At 37.2% G+C, this 25,655-nt stretch overlaps 1 protein-coding gene and 1 pseudogene across 2 annotated transcripts; both read right to left on the bottom strand.

The window, feature by feature from the left end:
- Window positions 1–1,749: 1,749 nt before the first annotated feature.
- LOC100367718 (mitochondrial fission 1 protein-like) lies at window positions 1,750–17,968 on the bottom strand. The gene is made up of 5 exons (XM_002734258.4): window positions 17,831–17,968; window positions 17,509–17,694; window positions 15,708–15,917; window positions 13,301–13,406; window positions 1,750–2,921 (listed from the first exon to the last, which is right to left on the bottom strand). Exons 2-5 carry the CDS (start codon window positions 17,551–17,553, stop codon window positions 2,830–2,832), a joined length of 453 nt encoding a protein of 150 aa, XP_002734304.1. The 5' UTR covers window positions 17,554–17,694; window positions 17,831–17,968; the 3' UTR covers window positions 1,750–2,829.
- A 2,597-nt stretch (window positions 17,969–20,565) lies between these two features.
- On the bottom strand, window positions 20,566–23,854 carry LOC100374448 (leukocyte elastase inhibitor pseudogene; annotated as a pseudogene). Its single transcript, XR_014930070.1, has 2 exons — window positions 23,741–23,854; window positions 20,566–22,481 (listed from the first exon to the last, which is right to left on the bottom strand). The product of XR_014930070.1 is annotated as a leukocyte elastase inhibitor pseudogene (transcript).
- Window positions 23,855–25,655: the final 1,801 nt, after the last annotated feature.

Raw genomic sequence — 25,655 nt, 5'->3', positions numbered from 1 at the left:
GTGTGGAGATTTACAAGATTACTGTAAGTAAAGTGTGGCCATTTACAAGATTACTGTAAGTAAAGTGTGGCGTTTACAAGATTACTGTAAGTAAAGTGTGGCCATTTACAAGATTACTGTAAGTAAAGTGTGGCCATTTACAAGATTACTGTAAGTAAAGTGTGGCGTTTACAAGATTACTGTAAGTAAAGTGTGGCCATTTACAAGATTACTGTAAGTAAAGTGTGGCCATTTACAAGATTCCTTTGAGTAAAGTGTGGAGATTTACAAGATTACTGTGAGTAAAGTGTGGAGATTTACAAGATTACTGTAAGTAAAGTGTGGAGATTTACAAGATTACTGTAAGTAAAGTGTGGAGATTTACAAGATTCCTGTGAGTAAAGTCCGGCCATTTACAAGATTCCTTTGAGTAAAGTCCGGCCATTTACAAGATTCCTTTGAGTAAAGTGTGGCCATTTACAAGATTACTGTGAGTAAAGTGTGGCCATTTACAAGATTACTGTAAGTAAAGTGTGGCCATTTACAAGATTACTGTAAGTAAAGTGTGGAGATTTACAAGATTACTGTAAGTAAAGTGTGGAGATTTACAAGATTACTGTAAGTAAAGTCCGGCCATTTACAAGATTCCTTTGAGTAAAGTCCGGCCATTTACAAGATTCCTTTGAGTAAAGTGTGGCCATTTACAAGATTACTGTGAGTAAAGTGTGGCCATTTACAAGATTACTGTGAGTAAAGTGTGGCCATTTACAAGATTACTGTAAGTAAAGTGTGGCCATTTACAAGATTCCTGTGAGTAAAGTGTGGAGATTTACAAGATTCCTGTGAGTAAAGTCCGGCCATTTACAAGATTCCTTTGAGTAAAGTCCGGCCATTTACAAGATTCCTTTGAGTAAAGTGTGGCCATTTACAAGATTCCTTTGAGTAAAGTGTGGCCATTTACAAGATTACTGTGAGTAAAGTGTGGCCATTTACAAGATGACTGTGAGTAAAGTGTGGCCATTTACAAGATTACTGTAAGTAAAGTGTGGCGTTTACAAGATTACTGTAAGTAAAGTGTGGCGTTTACAAGATTACCGTAAGTAAAGTGTGACGTTTACAAGATTACTGTAAGTAAAGTGTGGTGTTTACAAGATTACTTGTGAGTAAAGTGTGGCCATTTACAAGATTACTGTGAGTAAAGTGTGGCCATTTACAAGATTCCTTTGAGTAAAGTGTGGCCATTTACAAGATGACTGAGTAAAGTGTAGTATTTACAAGATTATTGTGAGTAAAGTGTGGCCATTTACAAGATTCCTGTGAGTAAAGTGTGGCCATTTACAAGATTCCTGTGAGTAAAGTGTGGCCATTTACAAGATTCCTTTGAGTAAAGTGTGGTGTTTACAAGATTCCTGAGAGTAAAGTGGCGTTCACAAAATAACGGTGACTAAAGTATGGCCATTTACAAGATTCATGTGAGTAAAGTGTGTTGCTCACAAGATTCCTTCGAGTAAAGTGTGGTGTTTACAAGATTCTTTTGAGTATAAATGTGGTGTTTATAAAATTCCTTCAAGTAAAGCATGGTGTATAAAAGAAGTGTGCTTTTTATGGGGTTCTTATTAAGAAAATGTGTTTACAACATTCCAATCAATGTGGTGTTTAGATTCCTGTGAGGAAAGTGTGACATTTACAGGATACAATTGCAGTTTAAGAATCTGCATAAAAGTTGGTCTTTACAGGAATAAATGAATCTCAAATTATGGGTCATATGAGTGGTGTTAAGTATTATATAATTTATTTTCAGAAAATAACTTCCAAACCCAAATTTATAATAGTAACATATAACAATGTTGAGCAGAATCTGAATTTAAACAAACTGCCCTATATAATTAGCATTGTAGATCATTTCTAGTAAGGATAGCTTCATCTCTGCTTTCCTAATTCTCATTGCTTAAAAGTGCTGAAGAATGTGAAATATACATCTTCAGTGAATCATTGCTTTAGCGAAAACAGCGAAAATTAATTCCCAGCAAAAATAAAGTATTTTACAGTATGTTGAAATTGTGCAAGATGTGTTTTTAGGAGCACACGAACAAAATCTGTTGCTGCATAATTAACAAGTTCATGTAAGGTCAACTAAACAATATAGCTGTCACTCTAGATTATTCAAATTCCAGTCTTGTTTCATTGTTGATAATTCCCAAAATAAACAACAGTAACATCTTAATTGATTTCAGACTTACAGAATCTCCTATTATATTAACAATGCTAGAAGACTGTGGCCCAAGGCACCGATTATACGACTTTAACAGTGATTTTATTATAATGACAAAGCTTAAAAATCTGATTATGATTTTAGCATACATTGTTATGATCCCTTGCACAGGTGACGTTCCCCTTACCTTAAAAATCTGATTCTCTGGAAATAGTTGTGGCAGATCACAATAAGCACATCAGATACATGTTGTGACCCATTGCTATACATATAGTTATCCTATTGTAGTTTATCTCGTATTGTTTACAGTATTCATTGTTTGTACATAACATAATATATGTATGTCTAGTTTTACTATATTCATCTATAGGTAGGTTAACTTAGAATACTCAGAGGTGATAATGTAAATAATATCTGACCATTAACAGTGGCAAACAACTTGATCTGCAATCAATACTAACACATAACAATTATTATATGTGAAAAGCTTGCAGAATAACGACTAAAATCTTAAATAGAACAATAAACAAAACGAAAAGACAAAAAACAAAAATGATAGTCCAATTCTGGCAAGAAGTAGATAGAATTCTATCTGGAAAACATAAATAAGTAAAGGACTATATACATCAGCATCAGTATCATGATTTCTTTGCTAATGCCACACCAAGGCCAACCAGACTACCAAGTGCTAATGCTGCTCCTCCAACAATTGCCATACCCATCAAGCCTTCTGTAAAACAAACAAATCATTATACATGTACATGTAGCGATCAGATAATGCTTATAAATCACAATGGCTAGAGAGCATGAACATAGATTGTGATAGCATATTTATGAGAATGTGTTGATGTGCCCTACCTTCAATCACGCTGTGGTGATGTGCCATGTCCTACATCACACTGTGGTGATGTACCATGTCTTGTATAACACTGTGGAGATGAGCCATGTCTTTCATCACACTATGGTGATGTGCAATGTCTTACATCACACTGTGATGTACCATGTCTTATATAACACTGTGGAGATGAACCATGTCTTACATCACACTATGGTGATGTGCAATGTCTTACATCACACTGTGATGTACCATGTCTTGTATCACACTGTGGTGATGAGCCATGTCTTATATCACACTGTGGCGATGAGCCATGTCTTACATCACACTGTGGTGATGTGCAATGTCTTTCATCACACTGTGGTGATGTACCATGTCTTTCATCACACTGTGGTGATGTGCTATGTCTTACATCACACTGTGATGTACCATGTCTTGTATCACACTGTGGTGATGTGCAATGTCTTACATAACACTGTGGTGATGAGCCATGTCTTATATCACACTGTGGTGATGTGCAATGTCTTACATCACACTGTGGTGATGTACCATGTCTTTCATCACACTGTGGTGATGTACCATGTCTTATATCACACTGTGGTGATGTACCATGTCTTACATCACACTGTGGTGATGTGCAATGTCTTTCATCACACTGTGGTGATGTACCATGTCTTTCATCACACTGTGGTGATGTGCTATGTCTTACATCACACTGTGATGTACCATGTCTTGTATCACACTGTGGTGATGAGCCATGTCTTACATCACACTATGGTGATGTGCAATGTCTTACATCACACTGTGGTGATGTGCAATGTCTTACATCACACTGTGGTGATGTACCATGTCTTGTATCACACTGTGGTGATGAGCCATGTCTTATATCACACTGTGGTGATGAGCCATGTCTTACATCACACTGTGGTGATGTGCAATGTCTTACATCACACTGTGATGTACCATGTCTTGTATCACACTGTGGTGATGAGCCATGTCTTACATCACACTGTGGTGATGAGCCATGTCTTACATCACACTATGGTGATGTGCAATGTCTTACATCACACTGTGATGTACCATGTCTTGTATCACACTGTGGTGATGAGCCATGTCTTACATCACACTGTGGTGATGTGCAATGTCTTACATCACACTATGGTGATGAGCCATGTCTTACATCACACTATGGTGATGTGCTATGTCTTACATCACACTGTGATGTAACATGTCTTGTATCACACTGTGGTGATGAGCCATGTCTTACATCACACTATGGTGATGAGCCATGTCTTACATCACACTATGGTGATGTGCAATGTCTTACATCACACTGTGATGTACCATGTCTTACATCACACTGTGGTGATGTGCTATGTCTTACATCACACTGGTGATGAGCCATGTCTTACATCACACTGTGGTGATGTGCAATGTCTTACATCACACTGTGGTGATGTACCATGTCTTTCATCACACTGTGGTGATGAGCCATGTCTTACATCACACTGTGGTGATGTGCCATGTCCTACATCACACTGTGGTGATGAGCCATGTCTTACATCACACTGTGGTGATGAGCCATGTCTTACATCACACTGTGGTGATGAGCCATGTCTTACATCACACTGTGATGTACCATGTCTTATATAACACTGGAGATGAGCCATGTCTTTCATCACACTGTGATGTACCATGTCTTATATAACACTATGATGTACCATGTCTTATATAACACTGGACATGAGCCATGTCTTTCATCACACTGTGATGTACCATGTCTTATGTCACACTGTGGTGATGTGCAATGTCTTACATCACACTGTGGTGATGAGCCATGTCTTACATCACACTGTGGTGATGAGCCATGTATAACATCACACTGTGATGTACCATGTCTTATATCACACTGTGGTGATGTGCAATGTCTTACATCACACTGTGATGTACCATGTCTTGTATCACACTGTGGTGATGAGCCATGTCTTACATCACACTGTGGTGATGTGCAATGTCTTACATCACACTGTGATGTACCATGTCTTGTATCACACTGTGGTGATGAGCCATGTCTTACATCACACTGTGGTGATGAGCCATGTCTTACATCACACTGTGGTGATGTGCAATGTCTTACATCACACTGTGATGTACCATGTCTTGTATCACACTGTGGTGATGAGCCATGTCTTACATCACACTGTGGTGATGTACCATGTCTTTCATCACACTGTGGTGATGAGCCATGTCTTACATCACACTGTGATGTACCATGGCTTATATAACACTGTGGAGATGAGCCATGTCTTATATCACACTGTGGTGATGTGCCATGTCTTTCATCACACTGTGGTGATGTACCATGTCTTTCATCACACTGTGGTGATGAGCCATGTCCTACATCACACTGTGGTGATGAGCCATGTCTTACATCACACTGTGGTGATGAGCCATGTCTTACATCACACTGTGGTGATGAGCCATGTCTTACATCACACTGTGATGTACCATGTCTTATATAACACTGGAGATGAGCCATGTCTTTCATCACACTGTGATGTACCATGTCTTATGTCACACTGTGGTGATGTGCTATGTCTTACATCACACAGTGGTGATGTGCAATGTCTTACATCACACTGTGGTGATGAGCCATGTCTTACATCACACTGTGGTGATGAGCCATGTCTTACATCACACTGTGGTGATGTGCAATGTCTTACATCACACTGTGATGTACCATGTCTTGTATCACACTGTGGTGATGTACTATGTCTTACATCACACTGTGGTGATGTGCAATGTCTTACATCACACTATGGTGATGAGCCATGTCTTACATCACACTATGGTGATGTGCTATGTCTTACATCACACTGTGATGTACCATGTCTTGTATCACACTGTGGTGATGTGCCATGTCTTACATCACACTATGGTGATGTGCAATGTCTTACATCACACTGTGGTGATGTGCAATGTCTTACATCACACTGTGGTGATGTACCATGTCTTATGTCACACTGTGGTGATGTACTATGTCTTACATCACACTGTGGTGATGAGCCATGTCTTACATCACACTGTGGTGATGTACCATGTCTTTCATCACACTGTGGTGATGTACCATGTCTTACATCACACTGTGGTGATGTGCTATGTCTTACATCACACTGTGGTGATGAGCCATGTCTTACATCACACTCAGGTGATGTGCAATGTCTTACATCACACTGTGGTGATGAGCCATGTCTTACATCACACTGTGGTGATGAGCCATGTCTTACATCACACTGTGGTGATGTGCAATGTTATACATCACACTGTGGTGATGTACCATGTCTTTCATCACACTGTGGTGATGAGCCATGTCCTACATCACACTGTGGTGATGTGCAATGTCTTACATCACACTGTGATGTACCATGTCTTGTATCACACTGTGGTGATGTACCATGTCTTATGTCACACTGTGGTGATGAGCCATGTCTTACATCACACTGTGGTGATGTGCAATGTCTTACATCACACTGTGGTGATGTGCAATGTCTTACATCACACTGTGGTGATGTGCAATGTCTTACATCACACTGTGGTGATGTACCATGTCTTACATCACACTGTGGTGATGTGCTATGTCTTATATCACACTGTGGTGATATACCATGTCTTATATCACACTGTGGTGATGTACCATATCTTACATCACACTGTGGTGATGTGCAATGTCTTACATCACACTGTGGTGATGTACCATGTCTTATGTCACACTGTGGTGATGTACTATGTCTTAAATCACACTGTGGTGATGTACCATGTCTTATATAACACTGTGGAGATGAGCCATGTCTTTCATCACACTATGGTGATGTGCAATGTCTTACATCACACTGTGGTGATGAGCCATGTCTTACATCACACTGTGATGTACCATGTCTTATGTCACACTGTGGTGATGTGCTATGTCTTACATCACACTGTGGTGATGAGCCATGTCTTACATCACACTGTGGTGATGTACAATGTCTTTCATCACACTGTGGTGATGTACCATGTCTTACATCACACTGTGGTGATGTGCAATGTCTTTCATCACACTGTGGTGATGTACCATGTCTTTCATCACACTGTGGTGATGTGCTATGTCTTACATCACACTGTGATGTACCATGTCTTGTATCACACTGTGGTGATGTGCAATGTCTTACATAACACTGTGGTGATGAGCCATGTCTTATATCACACTGTGGTGATGTGCAATGTCTTACATCACACTGTGGTGATGTACCATGTCTTTCATCACACTGTGGTGATGTACCATGTCTTATATCACACTGTGGTGATGTACCATGTCTTACATCACACTGTGGTGATGTGCAATGTCTTTCATCACACTGTGGTGATGTACCATGTCTTTCATCACACTGTGGTGATGTGCTATGTCTTACATCACACTGTGATGTACCATGTCTTGTATCACACTGTGGTGATGAGCCATGTCTTACATCACACTATGGTGATGTGCAATGTCTTACATCACACTGTGGTGATGTGCAATGTCTTACATCACACTGTGGTGATGTACCATGTCTTGTATCACACTGTGGTGATGAGCCATGTCTTATATCACACTGTGGTGATGTACCATGTCTTATATCACACTGTGGTGATGAGCCATGTCTTGTATCACACTGGTGATGTACCATGTCTTATATCACACTGTGGTGATGAGCCATGTCTTACATCACACTGTGGTGATGTGCAATGTCTTACATCACACTGTGATGTACCATGTCTTGTATCACACTGTGGTGATGAGCCATGTCTTACATCACACTGTGGTGATGAGCCATGTCTTACATCACACTATGGTGATGTGCAATGTCTTACATCACACTGTGATGTACCATGTCTTGTATCACACTGTGGTGATGAGCCATGTCTTACATCACACTGTGGTGATGTGCAATGTCTTACATCACACTATGGTGATGAGCCATGTCTTACATCACACTATGGTGATGTGCTATGTCTTACATCACACTGTGATGTAACATGTCTTGTATCACACTGTGGTGATGAGCCATGTCTTACATCACACTATGGTGATGAGCCATGTCTTACATCACACTATGGTGATGTGCAATGTCTTACATCACACTGTGATGTACCATGTCTTACATCACACTGTGGTGATGTGCTATGTCTTACATCACACTGGTGATGAGCCATGTCTTACATCACACTGTGGTGATGTGCAATGTCTTACATCACACTGTGGTGATGTACCATGTCTTTCATCACACTGTGGTGATGAGCCATGTCTTACATCACACTGTGGTGATGTGCCATGTCCTACATCACACTGTGGTGATGAGCCATGTCTTACATCACACTGTGGTGATGAGCCATGTCTTACATCACACTATGGTGATGTGCTATGTCTTACATCACACTGTGATGTAACATGTCTTGTATCACACTGTGGTGATGAGCCATGTCTTACATCACACTATGGTGATGAGCCATGTCTTACATCACACTATGGTGATGTGCAATGTCTTACATCACACTGTGATGTACCATGTCTTACATCACACTGTGGTGATGTGCTATGTCTTACATCACACTGGTGATGAGCCATGTCTTACATCACACTGTGGTGATGTGCAATGTCTTACATCACACTGTGGTGATGTACCATGTCTTTCATCACACTGTGGTGATGAGCCATGTCTTACATCACACTGTGGTGATGTGCCATGTCCTACATCACACTGTGGTGATGAGCCATGTCTTACATCACACTGTGGTGATGAGCCATGTCTTACATCACACTGTGGTGATGAGCCATGTCTTACATCACACTGTGATGTACCATGTCTTATATAACACTGGAGATGAGCCATGTCTTTCATCACACTGTGATGTACCATGTCTTATATAACACTATGATGTACCATGTCTTATATAACACTGGAGATGAGCCATGTCTTTCATCACACTGTGATGTACCATGTCTTATGTCACACTGTGGTGATGTGCAATGTCTTACATCACACTGTGGTGATGAGCCATGTCTTACATCACACTGTGGTGATGAGCCATGTCTTACATCACACTGTGATGTACCATGTCTTATATCACACTGTGGAGATGTGCAATGTCTTACATCACACTGTGATGTACCATGTCTTGTATCACACTGTGGTGATGAGCCATGTCTTACATCACACTGTGGTGATGTGCAATGTCTTACATCACACTGTGATGTACCATGTCTTTCATCACACTGTGGTGATGAGCCATGTCTTACATCACACTGTGGTGATGTGCCATGTCCTACATCACACTGTGGTGATGAGCCATGTCTTACATCACACTGTGGTGATGAGCCATGTCTTACATCACACTATGGTGATGTGCTATGTCTTACATCACACTGTGATGTAACATGTCTTGTATCACACTGTGGTGATGAGCCATGTCTTACATCACACTATGGTGATGAGCCATGTCTTACATCACACTATGGTGATGTGCAATGTCTTACATCACACTGTGATGTACCATGTCTTACATCACACTGTGGTGATGTGCTATGTCTTACATCACACTGGTGATGAGCCATGTCTTACATCACACTGTGGTGATGTGCAATGTCTTACATCACACTGTGGTGATGTACCATGTCTTTCATCACACTGTGGTGATGAGCCATGTCTTACATCACACTGTGGTGATGTGCCATGTCCTACATCACACTGTGGTGATGAGCCATGTCTTACATCACACTGTGGTGATGAGCCATGTCTTACATCACACTGTGGTGATGAGCCATGTCTTACATCACACTGTGATGTACCATGTCTTATATAACACTGGAGATGAGCCATGTCTTTCATCACACTGTGATGTACCATGTCTTATATAACACTATGATGTACCATGTCTTATATAACACTGGACATGAGCCATGTCTTTCATCACACTGTGATGTACCATGTCTTATGTCACACTGTGGTGATGTGCAATGTCTTACATCACACTGTGGTGATGAGCCATGTCTTACATCACACTGTGGTGATGAGCCATGTCTTACATCACACTGTGATGTACCATGTCTTATATCACACTGTGGTGATGAGCCATGTCTTACATCACACTGTGGTGATGAGCCATGTCTTACATCACACTGTGATGTACCATGTCTTATATCACACTGTGGTGATGTGCAATGTCTTACATCACACTGTGATGTACCATGTCTTGTATCACACTGTGGTGATGAGCCATGTCTTACATCACACTGTGGTGATGTGCAATGTCTTACATCACACTGTGATGTACCATGTCTTGTATCACACTGTGGTGATGAGCCATGTCTTACATCACACTGTGGTGATGAGCCATGTCTTACATCACACTGTGGTGATGTGCAATGTCTTACATCACACTGTGATGTACCATGTCTTGTATCACACTGTGGTGATGAGCCATGTCTTACATCACACTGTGGTGATGTACCATGTCTTTCATCACACTGTGGTGATGAGCCATGTCTTACATCACACTGTGATGTACCATGGCTTATATAACACTGTGGAGATGAGCCATGTCTTATATCACACTGTGGTGATGTGCCATGTCTTTCATCACACTGTGGTGATGTACCATGTCTTTCATCACACTGTGGTGATGAGCCATGTCCTACATCACACTGTGGTGATGAGCCATGTCTTACATCACACTGTGGTGATGAGCCATGTCTTACATCACACTGTGGTGATGAGCCATGTCTTACATCACACTGTGATGTACCATGTCTTATATAACACTGGAGATGAGCCATGTCTTTCATCACACTGTGATGTACCATGTCTTATGTCACACTGTGGTGATGTGCTATGTCTTACATCACACAGTGGTGATGTGCAATGTCTTACATCACACTGTGGTGATGAGCCATGTCTTACATCACACTGTGGTGATGAGCCATGTCTTACATCACACTGTGGTGATGTGCAATGTCTTACATCACACTGTGATGTACCATGTCTTGTATCACACTGTGGTGATGTACTATGTCTTACATCACACTGTGGTGATGTGCAATGTCTTACATCACACTATGGTGATGAGCCATGTCTTACATCACACTATGGTGATGTGCTATGTCTTACATCACACTGTGATGTACCATGTCTTGTATCACACTGTGGTGATGTGCCATGTCTTACATCACACTATGGTGATGTGCAATGTCTTACATCACACTGTGGTGATGTGCTATGTCTTACATCACACTGTGGTGATGAGCCATGTCTTACATCACACTGTGGTGATGTACCATGTCTTTCATCACACTGTGGTGATGTACCATGTCTTACATCACACTGTGGTGATGTGCTATGTCTTACATCACACTGTGGTGATGAGCCATGTCTTACATCACACTGTGGTGATGAGCCATGTCTTACATCACACTCAGGTGATGTGCAATGTCTTACATCACACTGTGGTGATGAGCCATGTCTTACATCACACTGTGGTGATGAGCCATGTCTTACATCACACTGTGGTGATGTGCAATGTCTTACATCACACTGTGGTGATGTACCATGTCTTTCATCACACTGTGGTGATGAGCCATGTCCTACATCACACTGTGGTGATGTGCAATGTCTTACATCACACTGTGGTGATGAGCCATGTCTTACATCACACTGTGGTGATGTGCTATGTCTTATATCACACTGTGGTGATGAGCAATGTCTTACATCACACTGTGATGTACCATGTCTTGTATCACACTGTGGTGATGTACCATGTCTTATGTCACACTGTGGTGATGAGCCATGTCTTACATCACACTGTGGTGATGTGCAATGTCTTACATCACACTGTGGTGATGTGCAATGTCTTACATCACACCGTGGTGATGTGCAATGTCTTACATCACACTGTGGTGATGTACCATGTCTTACATCACACTGTGGTGATGTGCTATGTCTTATATCACACTGTGGTGATATACCATGTCTTATATCACACTGTGGTGATGTACCATATCTTACATCACACTGTGGTGATGTGCAATGTCTTACATCACACTGTGGTGATGTACCATGTCTTATGTCACACTGTGGTGATGTACTATGTCTTAAATCACACTGTGGTGATGTACCATGTCTTATATAACACTGTGGAGATGAGCCATGTCTTTCATCACACTATGGTGATGTGCAATGTCTTACATCACACTGTGGTGATGAGCCATGTCTTACATCACACTGTGATGTACCATGTCTTATGTCACACTGTGGTGATGTGCTATGTCTTACATCACACAGTGGTGATGAGCCATGTCTTACATCACACTGTGGTGATGTGCAATGTCTTACATCACACTGTGGTGATGTGCAATGTCCTACATCACACTGTGGTGATGTGCAATGTCTTACATCACACTGTGGTGATGTACCATGTCTTTCATCACACTGTGGTGATGTACCATGTCTTATATAACACTGTGGAGATGAGCCATGTCTTTCATCACACTATGGTGATGTGCAATGTCTTACATCACACTGTGGTGATGTGCAATGTCTTGTATCACACTGTGGTGATGAGCCATGTCTTACATCACACTGTGGTGATGAGCCATGTCTTACATCACACTGTGGTGATGTACCATGTCTTGTATCACACTGTGGTGATGAGCCATGTCTTACATCACACTGTGGTGATGTACCATGTCTTATATAACACTGTGGAGATGTACCATGTCTTATATAACACTGTGGTGATGTACCATGTCTTATATCACACTGTGGTGATGTACCATATCTTACATCACACTGTGGTGATGTGCAATGTCTTACATCACACTGTGGTGATGTACCATGTCTTATGTCACACTGTGGTGATGTACTATGTCTTATATCACACTGTGGTGATGTACCATGTCTTATATAACACTGTGGAGATGAGCCATGTCTTACATCACACTATGGTGATGTGCTATGTCTTACATCACACTATGGTGATGTGCAATGTCTTACATCACACTGTGATGTACCATGTCTTGTATCACACTGTGGTGATGAGCCATGTCTTGTATCACACTGTGGTGATGTGCCATGTCTTGCGTCACACTGTGGTGATGTGCCATGTCTTTCATCACACTGTGGTGATGTGCCATGTCTTACATCACACTGTCATCATGAACACATTGTGCATGTGATATTAATACAATATTAATTAGGAAATACCTCTGTTCATTTTCTTTTTAATAAGTTTTTCTAATTCCAAAGCTTGATGATTCTTGGGTTCATTTTTTAGTATAGCTCTAATGTAATTCAGTGCCTTTGTATACTCCTGAAAAGATAACAATATCAAATTATCTAACAATAATATTAGGATAATCAATCAATATCAAACATTGACACTCGTGAATTTTTCGGGATGTCTTTGTACAGAGTAATACTGGTAATGATAATTTAATCAGTGTGTTTGGGATGTCTTAATACAGAGTAATGGTAATTTAACCAGTGTGTTTGGTATGTCTTTATACAGAGTAATGGTAATTCAACCAGTGTGTTTGGGATGTCTTTATACAGAGTAATGTTAATTTAACCAGTGTGTTTGGGATGTCTTTATACAGAGTAATGTTAATTTAACCTGTGATTTTGGGATGTCTTTATACAAAGTAATGGTAATTTAACAAGTGTATTTGGGATGTCTTTATACAGAGTAATGTTAATTTAACCGGTGTGTTTGGGATGTCTTTATACAGAGTAATGGTAATTCAACCAGTGTATTTGGGATGTCTTTATACAGAGTAATGGCAACTTAACCAGTGTGTTTGGGATGTCTTTATACAGAGTAATGGCAACTTAACCAGTGTGTTTGGGATGTCTTTATACAAAGTAATGGTAATTTAACAAGTGTGTTTGGGATGTCTTTATACAGAGTAATGTTAATTTAACCAGTGTGTTTGGGATGTCTTTATACAAAGTAATGGTAATTTAACCAGTGTGTTTGGGATGTCTTTATACAGAGCAATGGCAATTTAACCAGTGTGTTTGGGATGCCTTTATACAAAGTAATGGTAAATTAACAAGTGTGTTTGGGATGTCTTTATACAAAGCAATAGTAATTCAACCAGTGTGTTTGGGATGTCTTTATACAAAGTAATAGTGATTCGACCGGTGTGTTTGGGATGTCTTTATACAGAGTAATGGTAATTCAACCAGTGTGTTTGGGATGTCTTTATACAGAGTAAAGGTAATTTAACCGGTGTGTTTGGGATGTCTTTATACAGAGTAATAGTAATTTAACCGGTGTGTTTGGGATGTCTTTATACAGAGTAATGGTAATTCAACCAGTGTGTTTGGGATGTCTTTATACAGAGTAATGTTAATTTAACCAGTGTGTTTGGGATGTCTTTATACAAAGCAATGGTAATTTAACCAGTGTGTTTGGGATGTCTTTATACAGAGTAATGGTAACTTAACCAGTGTGTTTGGGATGTCTTTATACAGAGTAATAGTAATTTAATCAGTGTGTTTGGGATGTCTATATACAAAGTAATGGTAATTTAACAAGTGTGTTTGGGATGTCTTTATACAGAGTAATGGTAATTCAACCAGTGTGTTTGGGATGTCTTTATACAGAGTAATGGTAATTTAACTGGTGTGTTTGGGATGTCTTTATACAGAGTAATGGTAATTCAACCAGTGTGTTTGGGATGTCTTTATACAGAGTAATAGTAATTTAATCAGTGTGTTTGGGATGTCAATATACAAAGTAATGGTAATTTAACATGTGTGTTTGGGATGTCTTTATACAGAGTAATGGTAATTCAACCAGTGTGTTTGGGATGTCTTTATACAGAGTAATGGTAATTTAACTGGTGTGTTTGGGATGTCTTTATACAGAGTAATGGTAATTCAACCAGTGTGTTTGGGATGTCTTTATACAGAGTAATAGTAATTTAATCAGTGTGTTTGGGATGTCTACGGTATATACAAAGTAATGGTAATTTAACAAGTGTGTTTGGGATGTCTTTATACAGAGTAATGGTAATTCAACCAGTGTGTTTGGGATGTCTTTATACAGAGTAATGGTAATTTAACTGGTGTGTTTGGGATGTCTTTATACAGAGTAATGGTAATTCAACCAGTGTGTTTGGGATGTCTTTATACAGAGTAATGGTAATTTAACCAGTGTGTTTGGGATGTCTTTATACAAAGTAATGGTAATTTAACAAGCGTGTTTGGGATGTCTTTATACAAAGTAATGGTAATTTAACCAGTGTGTTTGGAATGTCTTTATACAGAGTAATGGCAACTTAACCAGTGTGTTTGGGATGTCTTTATACAGAGTAATAGTAATTTAATCAGTGTGTTTGGGATGTCTATATACAAAGTAATGGTAATTTAACCAGTGTGTTTGGGATGTCTTTATACAGAGTAATGGTAATTCAACCATTGTGTTTGGGATGTCTTTATACAGAGTAAAGGTAATTTAACCGGTGTGTTTGGGATGTCTTTATACAGAGTAATAGTAATTTAACCGGTGTGTTTGGGATGTCTTTATACAGAGTAATGGTAATTCAACCAGTGTGTTTGGGATGTCTTTATACAGAGTAATGGTAATTCAACCAATCTACATTACCTTAAGTCTGTAATTTCCTATGGCCAAATAAAATAGGTAATCTCTTTGTGATTCATCGTCTCCATGAACATAGAGATCTTCAAGAAGGATAACTCCCTTCTGCATATCACGAAGATAACGACTTCTAATGAGACACCAAGCATATTCAAATGTTGTCTTGGAGCTCACTTTTCCCTCAACAGCCTCTTTATTGTAAAGCCTCTCAAATTTCTATTTAAAAAATAATTAAAAGAAACTATAAATTATTAATTAGCAGAGTGTGGTCAATGCAACCATATTCTACATAGTACATGTAGTTTTTATTTATGTCGATTTTTTTTCTCATAGAAATATATATTATTACTGAATAGACGGTTAGGGTTTTTAAATATCATAATATTTGTTTCATCTGTGTTGACTAGTTGTTTCCATCTTTTGGTGTAAGAAGAAAGATTGCCCCGACAATTCTGTAAGCCCAATTTAGTTTCAGATAGGATAACTGCATCATTTGCGTATACAATGTAGAAGGCAACAGACTTTATTGTTTTTCAAAATTGGTGGCTGATACATAGCCGGGTCAAAAGTATTGGAAAGGTCATTTATAAATATATTAAACGGTATGGGGTTAAAATTACAATCTTATTTTACACTTGTCTTTGAAGAGAACAGTTCTGTTAAACCATCTATCAATTTTAATATGTATTTTAATTGGCTGTACACATCTTTTAATAAATTATATGTCACCTGTTTTCCTTGAATTTGATAATTTTAAGAACATGCCTTCATACCAAATGTTGTTGAATGCCGCAGGTCTATGAAGCATGTATATACCGACAGTGTTTTGGAGTTCCTTGTTGGAATGTGACAGATATCACATAGAGTCACTTACTTTATGGTCATTTAAATTTATGAGGTTGCAACTAAAACATAATTTAATTTAATTATTAAATTCCTATTTTTAAATTCTGAATTTGTTGAGTTTGATTCAATGTTTATTCTCTTACTGGTGTTATCATCAATATAGCTACATGGGTTAGCATGTGTTTGTTATTTTCAACATCAATTGTGTCATTCAAATCACCAATACAAGAGTTGAAATCATCAAGTATCATTACATCTATCAAGATAATTTTGTTATTAATTTTCCAGTTCTAGAATCAAATCAGTGTCAGAGTTGTTATAATTGGGAATTCTCAGAAGGGATATATATGCAGCCAATAAATAAGTGTCTTTGCATTGGAAATAATTTGCACCAAATGAAAATATTTAGCTTGGTCACTAATTATAGAAATGTATTTTGTATATTCACTTTTAAATAAGACAGCAACACCCCCCCCCCCTTTGTCGTTTTTCTATATTCCCCTGTCTATCTTGGCATAATAACTAGTATCTGAACTATTACCTTGTCATTGTATAATAATAATCTTTATTGCGTTTGTATTCTTATTAAGATTTTGCAATACACATGTGAAGAAAGTCAATCTAACAAAATGAGAAGAAAAAAAAAAAAACGATCACCGGACCACAGAGTTGAGATGCAGGTTCATTTATATTAAAATGACCTTTTCGGTAACTTTTGGGATTATGTAAATTTCACGCGAGATTCAACTATTTCCTGGTTTTTATTTTTGTGTTTATCCCCCTTGTTCCTATTATAAGGTAGATTTACAATGACCAATCTGATTTAATCATAGGTGACTCTTGTCTTGCACGTCGTATGCTATGGACACCATTTCTAAACAAAATCGAACACATAGTCTAATTATGTTTATAGTTTAATCAGCCGTTTTGCAAAATATAATACACGCTTCAATTTACCCACCTTCAAATCTTCGGGTGGCACGATTTCCTCTACGACGGTCTCCATTTTTGAAGTCAAAGGTCATATAACATATGGGCATGCGCAGAAGAAAGACGACACGTCATAGTACAGAAGGATGTCCAGCATTAGGGCTCATACCACTAATTGAATTTCCATAGACGACAATGTTAACATATGACGAGATTGCTATATAAAAATGATGAAGAAAGTTGAAAACATGGCTCAAAAATGGGAAATCAACATGCCAGTAATCAACCATATGAAAAAAACTAACATGTTGGCCAGCTCAAACTCTTGCAAATCTCAGATAAACAAGACACACCTACTGTACTTGGATTGCACCAAGAGAAATCACTGGAAAAACACCAAGATTAGAACATCTAAATACACACAGAATAAACCCACAGGTACACAGCCGCTAAGTAGTAAACAAAAGACCACATGTTGGTCTCACCTCTGACCCAGGTGATTACGCCCTCAAACAGGGAGCACCTGAGAAAAAAAAATATTTAAAAAATTTCATTGGTTCTTGCTAGGCTGCTACGAGCAGCCATTGGTTAATTAGTGGCATGAGACCTTTATTATACCACGCACAACTCCATTGCACTGTCAACAATAGACAATGCAATGGAGACTTTAATAGTCACTGTCACAAGGACAGACAGAAAGACAGACAACAAATCTCGCGTTGCTCTGTTTTTGGAGAAACTACCATACATATATATAGTTTTGTGTTATTTGGTGGAAAGTCTGTTGTTTATGGTATTTTTTATTATTTATTTATTAACACACAACATCCCCCGAAGGGGATGAAAAGGGTTACAAATCAGATATTAGTAAAAGAAAAATAACTACAAAAAATGTAAGGGAACAAAAAAAGCATTAAAAAAAAGATAAATTTGTATATTTGCTTGATATAGCAATTGTAGCCATTGTAATTTGATTAATTTTTATCTGTAATTTGTTGTTGTTGTTGTAACCTTTAACCTCCTTCAGTAGGTTGTTATAAGTTAATAAATTGTTGTTGTTATTTAAATTTCATTTCATTTTATTTATACTCTTACAGGGAATAATTGATCACCAGAAATTCCCGTAATTGCATTTCATTCTATTGGCAATATACGGAGAATTGGGTGAATATCCGCTACATTTATTTATACAACAACAAATGATAAAATCCTACAACCGCAATAACGACACAATTAAACAACATCAATGAAAGTGACACAATTAATTTGGACCGAATAACAATAACTGCTGAAAACAAAAATTTACAAATACAATTGGAAAAACAATTTAAACAGTACTGGAAAGAAGAATTGAATAATGATCGAGAGGGTAATAAATTGAGAACATACAGAAAATTTAAAAATAAATTTGAATTAGAAAACTATTTGGTATCACTGAAAAAAGTTGAACTAAGACAAACATTATGTAAATTTAGACTAAGCAACCACAATTTAAAAATAGAAACAGGACGACATTCCAAGCCAAAAACACCTGTAAAAAAAAAAGAGTATGTGAAAACAAAATAGAAGACGAACAACATTTCATCATGACTTGTCCATTTTACAATGACAAAAGAAAATTAATATTTGAGAAATGTAAGAAACAAATTAAATAATTTTGATAATTTTACAATTAATGAACAATTTGCACTGACAATGAGTTATAATTTTACCTCATTTCATATCACACTCGGACAATTCATTAAAACTGCCCTTGACTTAAGACAGCAACACCTCCAAAATTGTTAACCTCTAATGCATTAACGCATCATTATTGTTATTACTTTTTAACAATGGTTTCTTCTACTTTTATTATTGCTGTTAGTGGGATTTATTACTATTCATGTTTTTTTATTTGTTTTTATTTTGATTATTAATATTATTATTTTTAATCATTACTTTAGTCTTAATGTTTTGTATTATTAGTCTAGCTTTGTTTAGTGTAAATGTAACCATTTTAATTCCTCCTGGGGAATTTTACGTGTTTAATAAAGTATAAGTACAAGGTGAGAAATAGTAACAAATAATAATAATAATCCCGTCAATCCAGCTCAACATTCACACAAACATTAGACATTATATCGGACATGTGCAGATGCATTAGTTTTATGATCCGATTCAAGATGGGCAAATGGCATTATTATGCAAGGAGAGATTCTCTTCAAATTTTGTACATACATAGAACATAATAGGACGTTGATGCAAATCATTTTATTTTCGCACCGGGTTCAAAATGGCTAGAATGCAGTTCCAAATCTGTATATCCAACATTTTTCACCGTCAAAACTAAAATTGCTGACTGGCGGTTCTACCCTTCTACCTAAACAATTTGGCTATTTTTGTCCAAATCTTCTGAAGGAAAGTGCAGACGGGAATATGTTGTGAATTTGTGATGAAAAGATGGTTGTAAAAAGGTGAAAGCGTGTGTGTGATATTTATAGTAAATTAATTGTCACTCATCGTGTATTAATTAAATGTAAAATTATCCGAAGCAAGAACACTTTTCTGGAGCAATGAGTCTAATTTAAATAAAAAATTATCAGCTGACTGATTTAATGTTACAAAGATGAAGAAACCGCAATCACTTATTGTTGAGCAATATATTTTGTCACTGCCAATGCATTTGTCAAATAGTTTGATATGGCTACACTTTTAACTGTAACCTGTTAAATTGTAGTTGCTAGAAATGTAAAATAAAGCATCTGAGAATTTTTTTTTTTACATTCAGTGAAATCTATCACCATTGTAAATCTTTAGTGATTTCTGTTCAGTGCCTGAGTATGACACTTTAATAGGGAGGTTTTTAAAATGTCAGTTGATGTCCTTATTGTATTATATGACCATGCTTTTATCTACAAAGATAGAATAGTCAGTTTCAGTTTTGAGAAAAATAATTGCTAAATTTTCAAAACTGATCATGCAACAAACAAACAAGTAGTGAGCATCATAATATAGGTAAGCAAAAACTGAATTGTTGTGGTTCTGTTTTCCCTCTGCAATCCTATGTAAATCATCAACACATTCAACAGATGGAAATAAATACTCAACATAAAATATCAATATATCATTTTATACATGTAGTATATCTTCATTAGGAAAAGATTTCAAAAAACATAATACAGTCAATTTTAAATTCCTTTTACATCTTACAAACTGATACAGTATTATAAAATCACATAAATCATCAAATATAGGGGTGTTCACCTCTGTAAATGAAGTGAATACATAGAAATGTAGCTGCTATATGATTGTTAAATGGGGATTATCATACCTTTTGTGTAAATAAACAATGTATTTTGCACATGTTTCATACATGTAATATACCCATTGCTGCACAGCGACCACAGCACTATATTCCCAAAGCTACAGTAAATATAATGTCAAAGACAAATACAAGGGTAGAAATCAAACAGTTATTTCTATTTTTTTAACATTTTAATAAAACCCTTTCTCACTCATAATTTATAGACTACATGCTGACGCATGTCTGAACATGACCGTTTCTCACTTAATTCTTGTACACAATGTAATATTTATATTTTTACTAAAGCCAATTTAACAATACATTGAAAAATAGGAATTCAAATTAAGGCACAAACAATTGGCATTGTTTTTATAATTCATCTTTCCCATTACCACTACTTGGAGGGTGACTGTATCTACCCATAAATAAAATGGTGCTACTACGATTATCACGAACAAAAAACAAAAATGGATGATTTGCAATAAAACGAGCTGGCAAATCAAGAGAACGTTTACGCATTGTCACAGCAGTCGCTGCTGCAGCTTCTGTGCCTTCCTCATTGACCTCTACAAAAGCCTTATGTATCACTTTGGAAACATACAAATCTTTCTGACCAGTTATGGCCGACAGGTCTGCCACATCACTGTTGAAAAGATCCCCCATTCCCATGGCTGTTAACTGGTCATTTAATGTGAATGCTTGTTCTAATTTAAACTTTGGAAGTGCAACTTCCACGGTTGTATTTCCCATTACTTTGGGCCAAGATTCTAACAGGTCCGCATTTAACATACTTTCAGCATGCTTCAGGCCATCAATTTTTTTTGGCAATACTAAAACCATACTTAAATGGCCACCCACATATGGAAGTTCTAATAGCAAAGAATCAGAATTTTTATCATAACCAAAATTATATTTCCCTTTTTGATGCATCATCATGACATCTACTTTGTCACTTTTATTGATGAAAAATTCATCATTTTTTGTATTTTCGGAGTTGAACTTGCTTGCCCAGCTTCCTTTGAAATATATAGCATTGATCAAGACCAGCACAGACATTGGATCTAAAACTCCTTCTGCAAGCAGGTGTTTGATTTTCCCATCAGTTTGGTTTTCAACCCAGTCATTAATCATTTGTCTGGCTTCTTCAGTTTTCTTTGCAAAGTCAACTGGTTGCAACTTAGCATCGTAATGTTTCAGACTTGCATCCAGGAAGTCTTGCAGAAATGAATAAGATTGCTGACCAAAGAGTCGGTTGGCTGACTTGATAGTGTATGGTCTATCCATATGGTAGAGTAAAGAATTGAATTCTTGGAAGGTATTGTGAAGCTGTGATTCTTCCATCTCACTGAATCTCATTACCTGACTCATCTGAGTAGAAGTATTGCCTCTAGCACCAAGATGGGTCATTGCTAGTGCAGTGGAAATACTGATTGGAGAGAAGAAAACATTCCCTTTGGTGGATCTGCCAAGCTCCCCATAGAGATGCAAAGCAAATTTAGAGTTGGCACGAGACAGTTTCAACACATTCTGGAATCCTTCTGCTGTTGCCATAGTAACTGCAAATACAAGGAGAGTAAAGAATATCTGGAAGACCATCATAAACGCAGTTCCAGAGGCCATTGACCTCAGATGCAATGAGTAATCTGAGTAATGTTCAACAGCGGTACAGACCTATTGATTTCAATGACAAACTTGAACAGATCTGATCTGAAACAAATAAACTGAAAAGAGGAAGTATTTTAAATAGTGATTTTATTTGAAATATAACAAATGTTAATTCCTAGTTTCTTGCATGCATTCTGTATGGTTCATGCCAAGCTCATTTTTATCAATATAATATCACTCTGATTACCACCATGCAATTACCTTAGCTGGGACCAATATCAATTTAGTAGTGTCATCAAATTACTCAGATATTTGAACTATTTTGTAGCTACTTGGGGATGCTGAAGAAATTCATGATATTGTTTTTCTACATGCAATTTTAAAGACCACAAATTATGGAAATTACAGTCAAATTGAACTACATAAATATATCAGTATGATCACATGACCATTACAAAAACTTAAATTAACAAACCCTATAATTATATTGGATATATATTCTACTAACTATCAAATGCATGTCGATTGCTTTAAACTGAAACCTAAAACACTATTCATGTTTATTTTAATTTCAAACACGATAACTTTAATACCCACTAATAATATTAACAATGTCTATTACATTTGATGAGCTATTTTAGAGATTAATAAATGGGATTACAGCTAAAATCATGCGGCAGATACTTACTCATTAAACTATAAAATAAACATGCATTACCTATTATTATCTACTAGTACAATGTATGTTAATTAATAGAGCATGTTTAAAGAGCAACAGTTAATGTGCTGCATCACATTCAATATAGGTTCTATGCAACATGTTTTCATGGAATTTTAATGTGTGCAATAATAGTTGCAATTTTAATAATTATGTTTAATAATGTGTCTAAAGAAACAACAAAATATTTATTTATCATAAACACACATATCAAATGTGTACATGCGAATACTGTTTAGTTTGGTGCCAAAACAACTTTTTTATTTTAGATAAATCATACCATATTGTTTAGATTAAGAATAAATATCAAAAATATTAAGAATTAAATCCTCAAATTTGTCCATATTGCTTCATTCTATTGAAATGTAAGTCAAAATATAACTCAAATTGAACTGGTCCTAAACGACCCAATATTGTAGACTTAGTGCATCAGATTTACAACTCACATCATTATTGTACACTAGATGACGTGGCATTAAATCGAAGTGTATGAGGAAGTAACTGTGAGTACTCTATAACCATGACAACTTGCAACTTTCATGTATGAATGCGTCGGTTCTAACGTGTTGTTGATCGATCACGTTGGTACAAAATATGACAGAAACTGCACAATAATGTTGCTTAAAAAGAAAGCACATATTATTAAGTAATACTCACTGTTAACGTCTATCGCTGTTGTAATGGGTAACCCTTTCTTACTCAGATACAGGAAGATATGCGTGTAATAACTAGTTCCGCAATGTTTAGCATACGTGTATAACCTAATCAAACTGTTCAACTCTGACCTTTTGACAAGCGCCCCCAATTAAGTGATGGCGCTGTACGTTATCTCTTTATGAAATCGTTGGTTCTGCCGCGCATCAGCTAGTTTTTTCTTTGACCGGGGTGCCGGGGAATCTGATTTCCCAAAAGCATGAAAAGACTTTGTCGCCCCCAGGCAAGCAAAAAACAAAAACGGGTGACGCCCCTTCACATCATCTGAAAATACAGTGATTTGTAGTGAGTAGCTTTCGCAGTGAGTAGCTTTCGCAGTGAGCAGGACGTTGTAACAGTAACTGGTCTGTTCATCAAAGTTGAGAATTAATGTTAATGTGCATTTGCTCTAGTAGGAGTTCCTGAATAAGACCCATGCTCTGATATTGAACATATTGAATATATTATTGGTCACATATTTAAACTATTATTGGTCGCGAGGAACTGAATTGAGCAAAAGAACAGCACAATGTAGACATTATTAGCCAGTTATCAAACATCATAAAAGTGAAATTAACAGACCAATACAGTCTTGGAAGGAGTAGCCTAATTCACGCACTAGTTGTAAAGACAAAAAATGAAGGCAATGAACTTAGGACATAAACAAATTTATAAACAATTTAACATAAACTAGGAATTTGAAAATTACCTAAATGAAATAAAAAAAATTAGCTTACATAGAATGTTCTTAAAAATTCAGGCTTAGTGATCATATTTTGGAAATTGAACTGGAGAGAAAGAGAAAACCAAACCTACCAGCAGCAGAAAGAGTGTGTAAAAATGTGATCAAGGCGATATTGAAGATGAAAAACATTTTTTTTGAGCTGCTCATATTTTGAAAATGAAAGAAAAATCTTACCTCAAGTGAAAAGAACAAAGACGGAATGATCTTAAAAATTATGAAAAATAACATTGCTCTTTTACTATTTATTTGTAGTTATTAGACCTTTTAAATTTGTATTTTTGGTGTATTACTTATATTTTATTTTACACTATTTTTACCTTCCTGTATCCGCAGCAGATTACAGTTGCGTAATAAACTATTATTTTTGTTATCACCTAGTTGTTTTACTTTGACAAGGGAACATTTATAGAATGCTTTAGTGACATACTGTAAGTATTAGTGTTCCAGTTTTATTAACTCTTGCGTGGGAAGAAATAGCAAGGATAATTAAAAATGACGACAAAGGTGAAAAACATTCTATGCTAATTACTATTTCAACACGAGGTTTTTTTGTGAATTAATGGCGATGGCTACTGAAATTGCGACTAAATCGATATTGGTAAGATTCCAGGGACGGCAGTGATGAACCCCTAAACGCTATTTAAAGAAAATGAGCACGCGAAGCCCCGGGGGGTTCACTCTATGTGCTGTTACTACCCCATGTGCGTTCCAAATTTAGCGGGAAAGCGGGTGTTTTTCACCTTCCAGAGCGGGCCCGCGCGGGAGGCAAATAGGTCCCCTTTAAAATGCTAGTGTCTGCAATAGGCCCCCAGAAATAAACTCACAGGGTTGCTGCGCCCGTTGTAGGCCCTCTCTTGCAACAACCACTCTCATACACCGCCCTAGGCCCCGAATTGGCGGACCCATAGCCCCGACTAGGCCGCAAACGTCCGCCTGAACTTTCCACTGGGACTTACCCGCCACTTCCAACACGAACATACGGAGAAGGCTTATTGTAATCAAAGAAACAAAATGAAACAGGATAACACACATAATAAAAATTGAACTGTATTCAGTGAATATGGGTTTCATATGCTCAATATTTGCCGAAAATAATAATATTTAATATGTATATGGCTTGTTTCGCTAATTACA

The sequence above is a fragment of the Saccoglossus kowalevskii genome, chromosome 1 (genome assembly GCF_978046115.1).
Source record: "Saccoglossus kowalevskii chromosome 1, keSacKowa6.1, whole genome shotgun sequence".
NCBI lineage: Eukaryota > Metazoa > Hemichordata > Enteropneusta > Harrimaniidae > Saccoglossus > Saccoglossus kowalevskii.
This window is presented reverse-complemented; position numbering and strand designations above follow the sequence as displayed.

Coding starts and splice junctions, on each gene's coding strand:
- LOC100367718 (XM_002734258.4), bottom strand. CDS start 17,553: ATGGAGACCGTCGTAGAGGAAATCGTGCCACCCGAAGATTTGAAG. Junction 13,407..15,707: donor TAGGAAATTACAGACTTAAG/GTAATGTAGATT, acceptor TTATCTTTTCAG/GAGTATACAAAGGCACTGAA. Junction 2,922..13,300: donor TAAAAAGAAAATGAACAGAG/GTATTTCCTAAT, acceptor TTTGTTTTACAG/AAGGCTTGATGGGTATGGCA.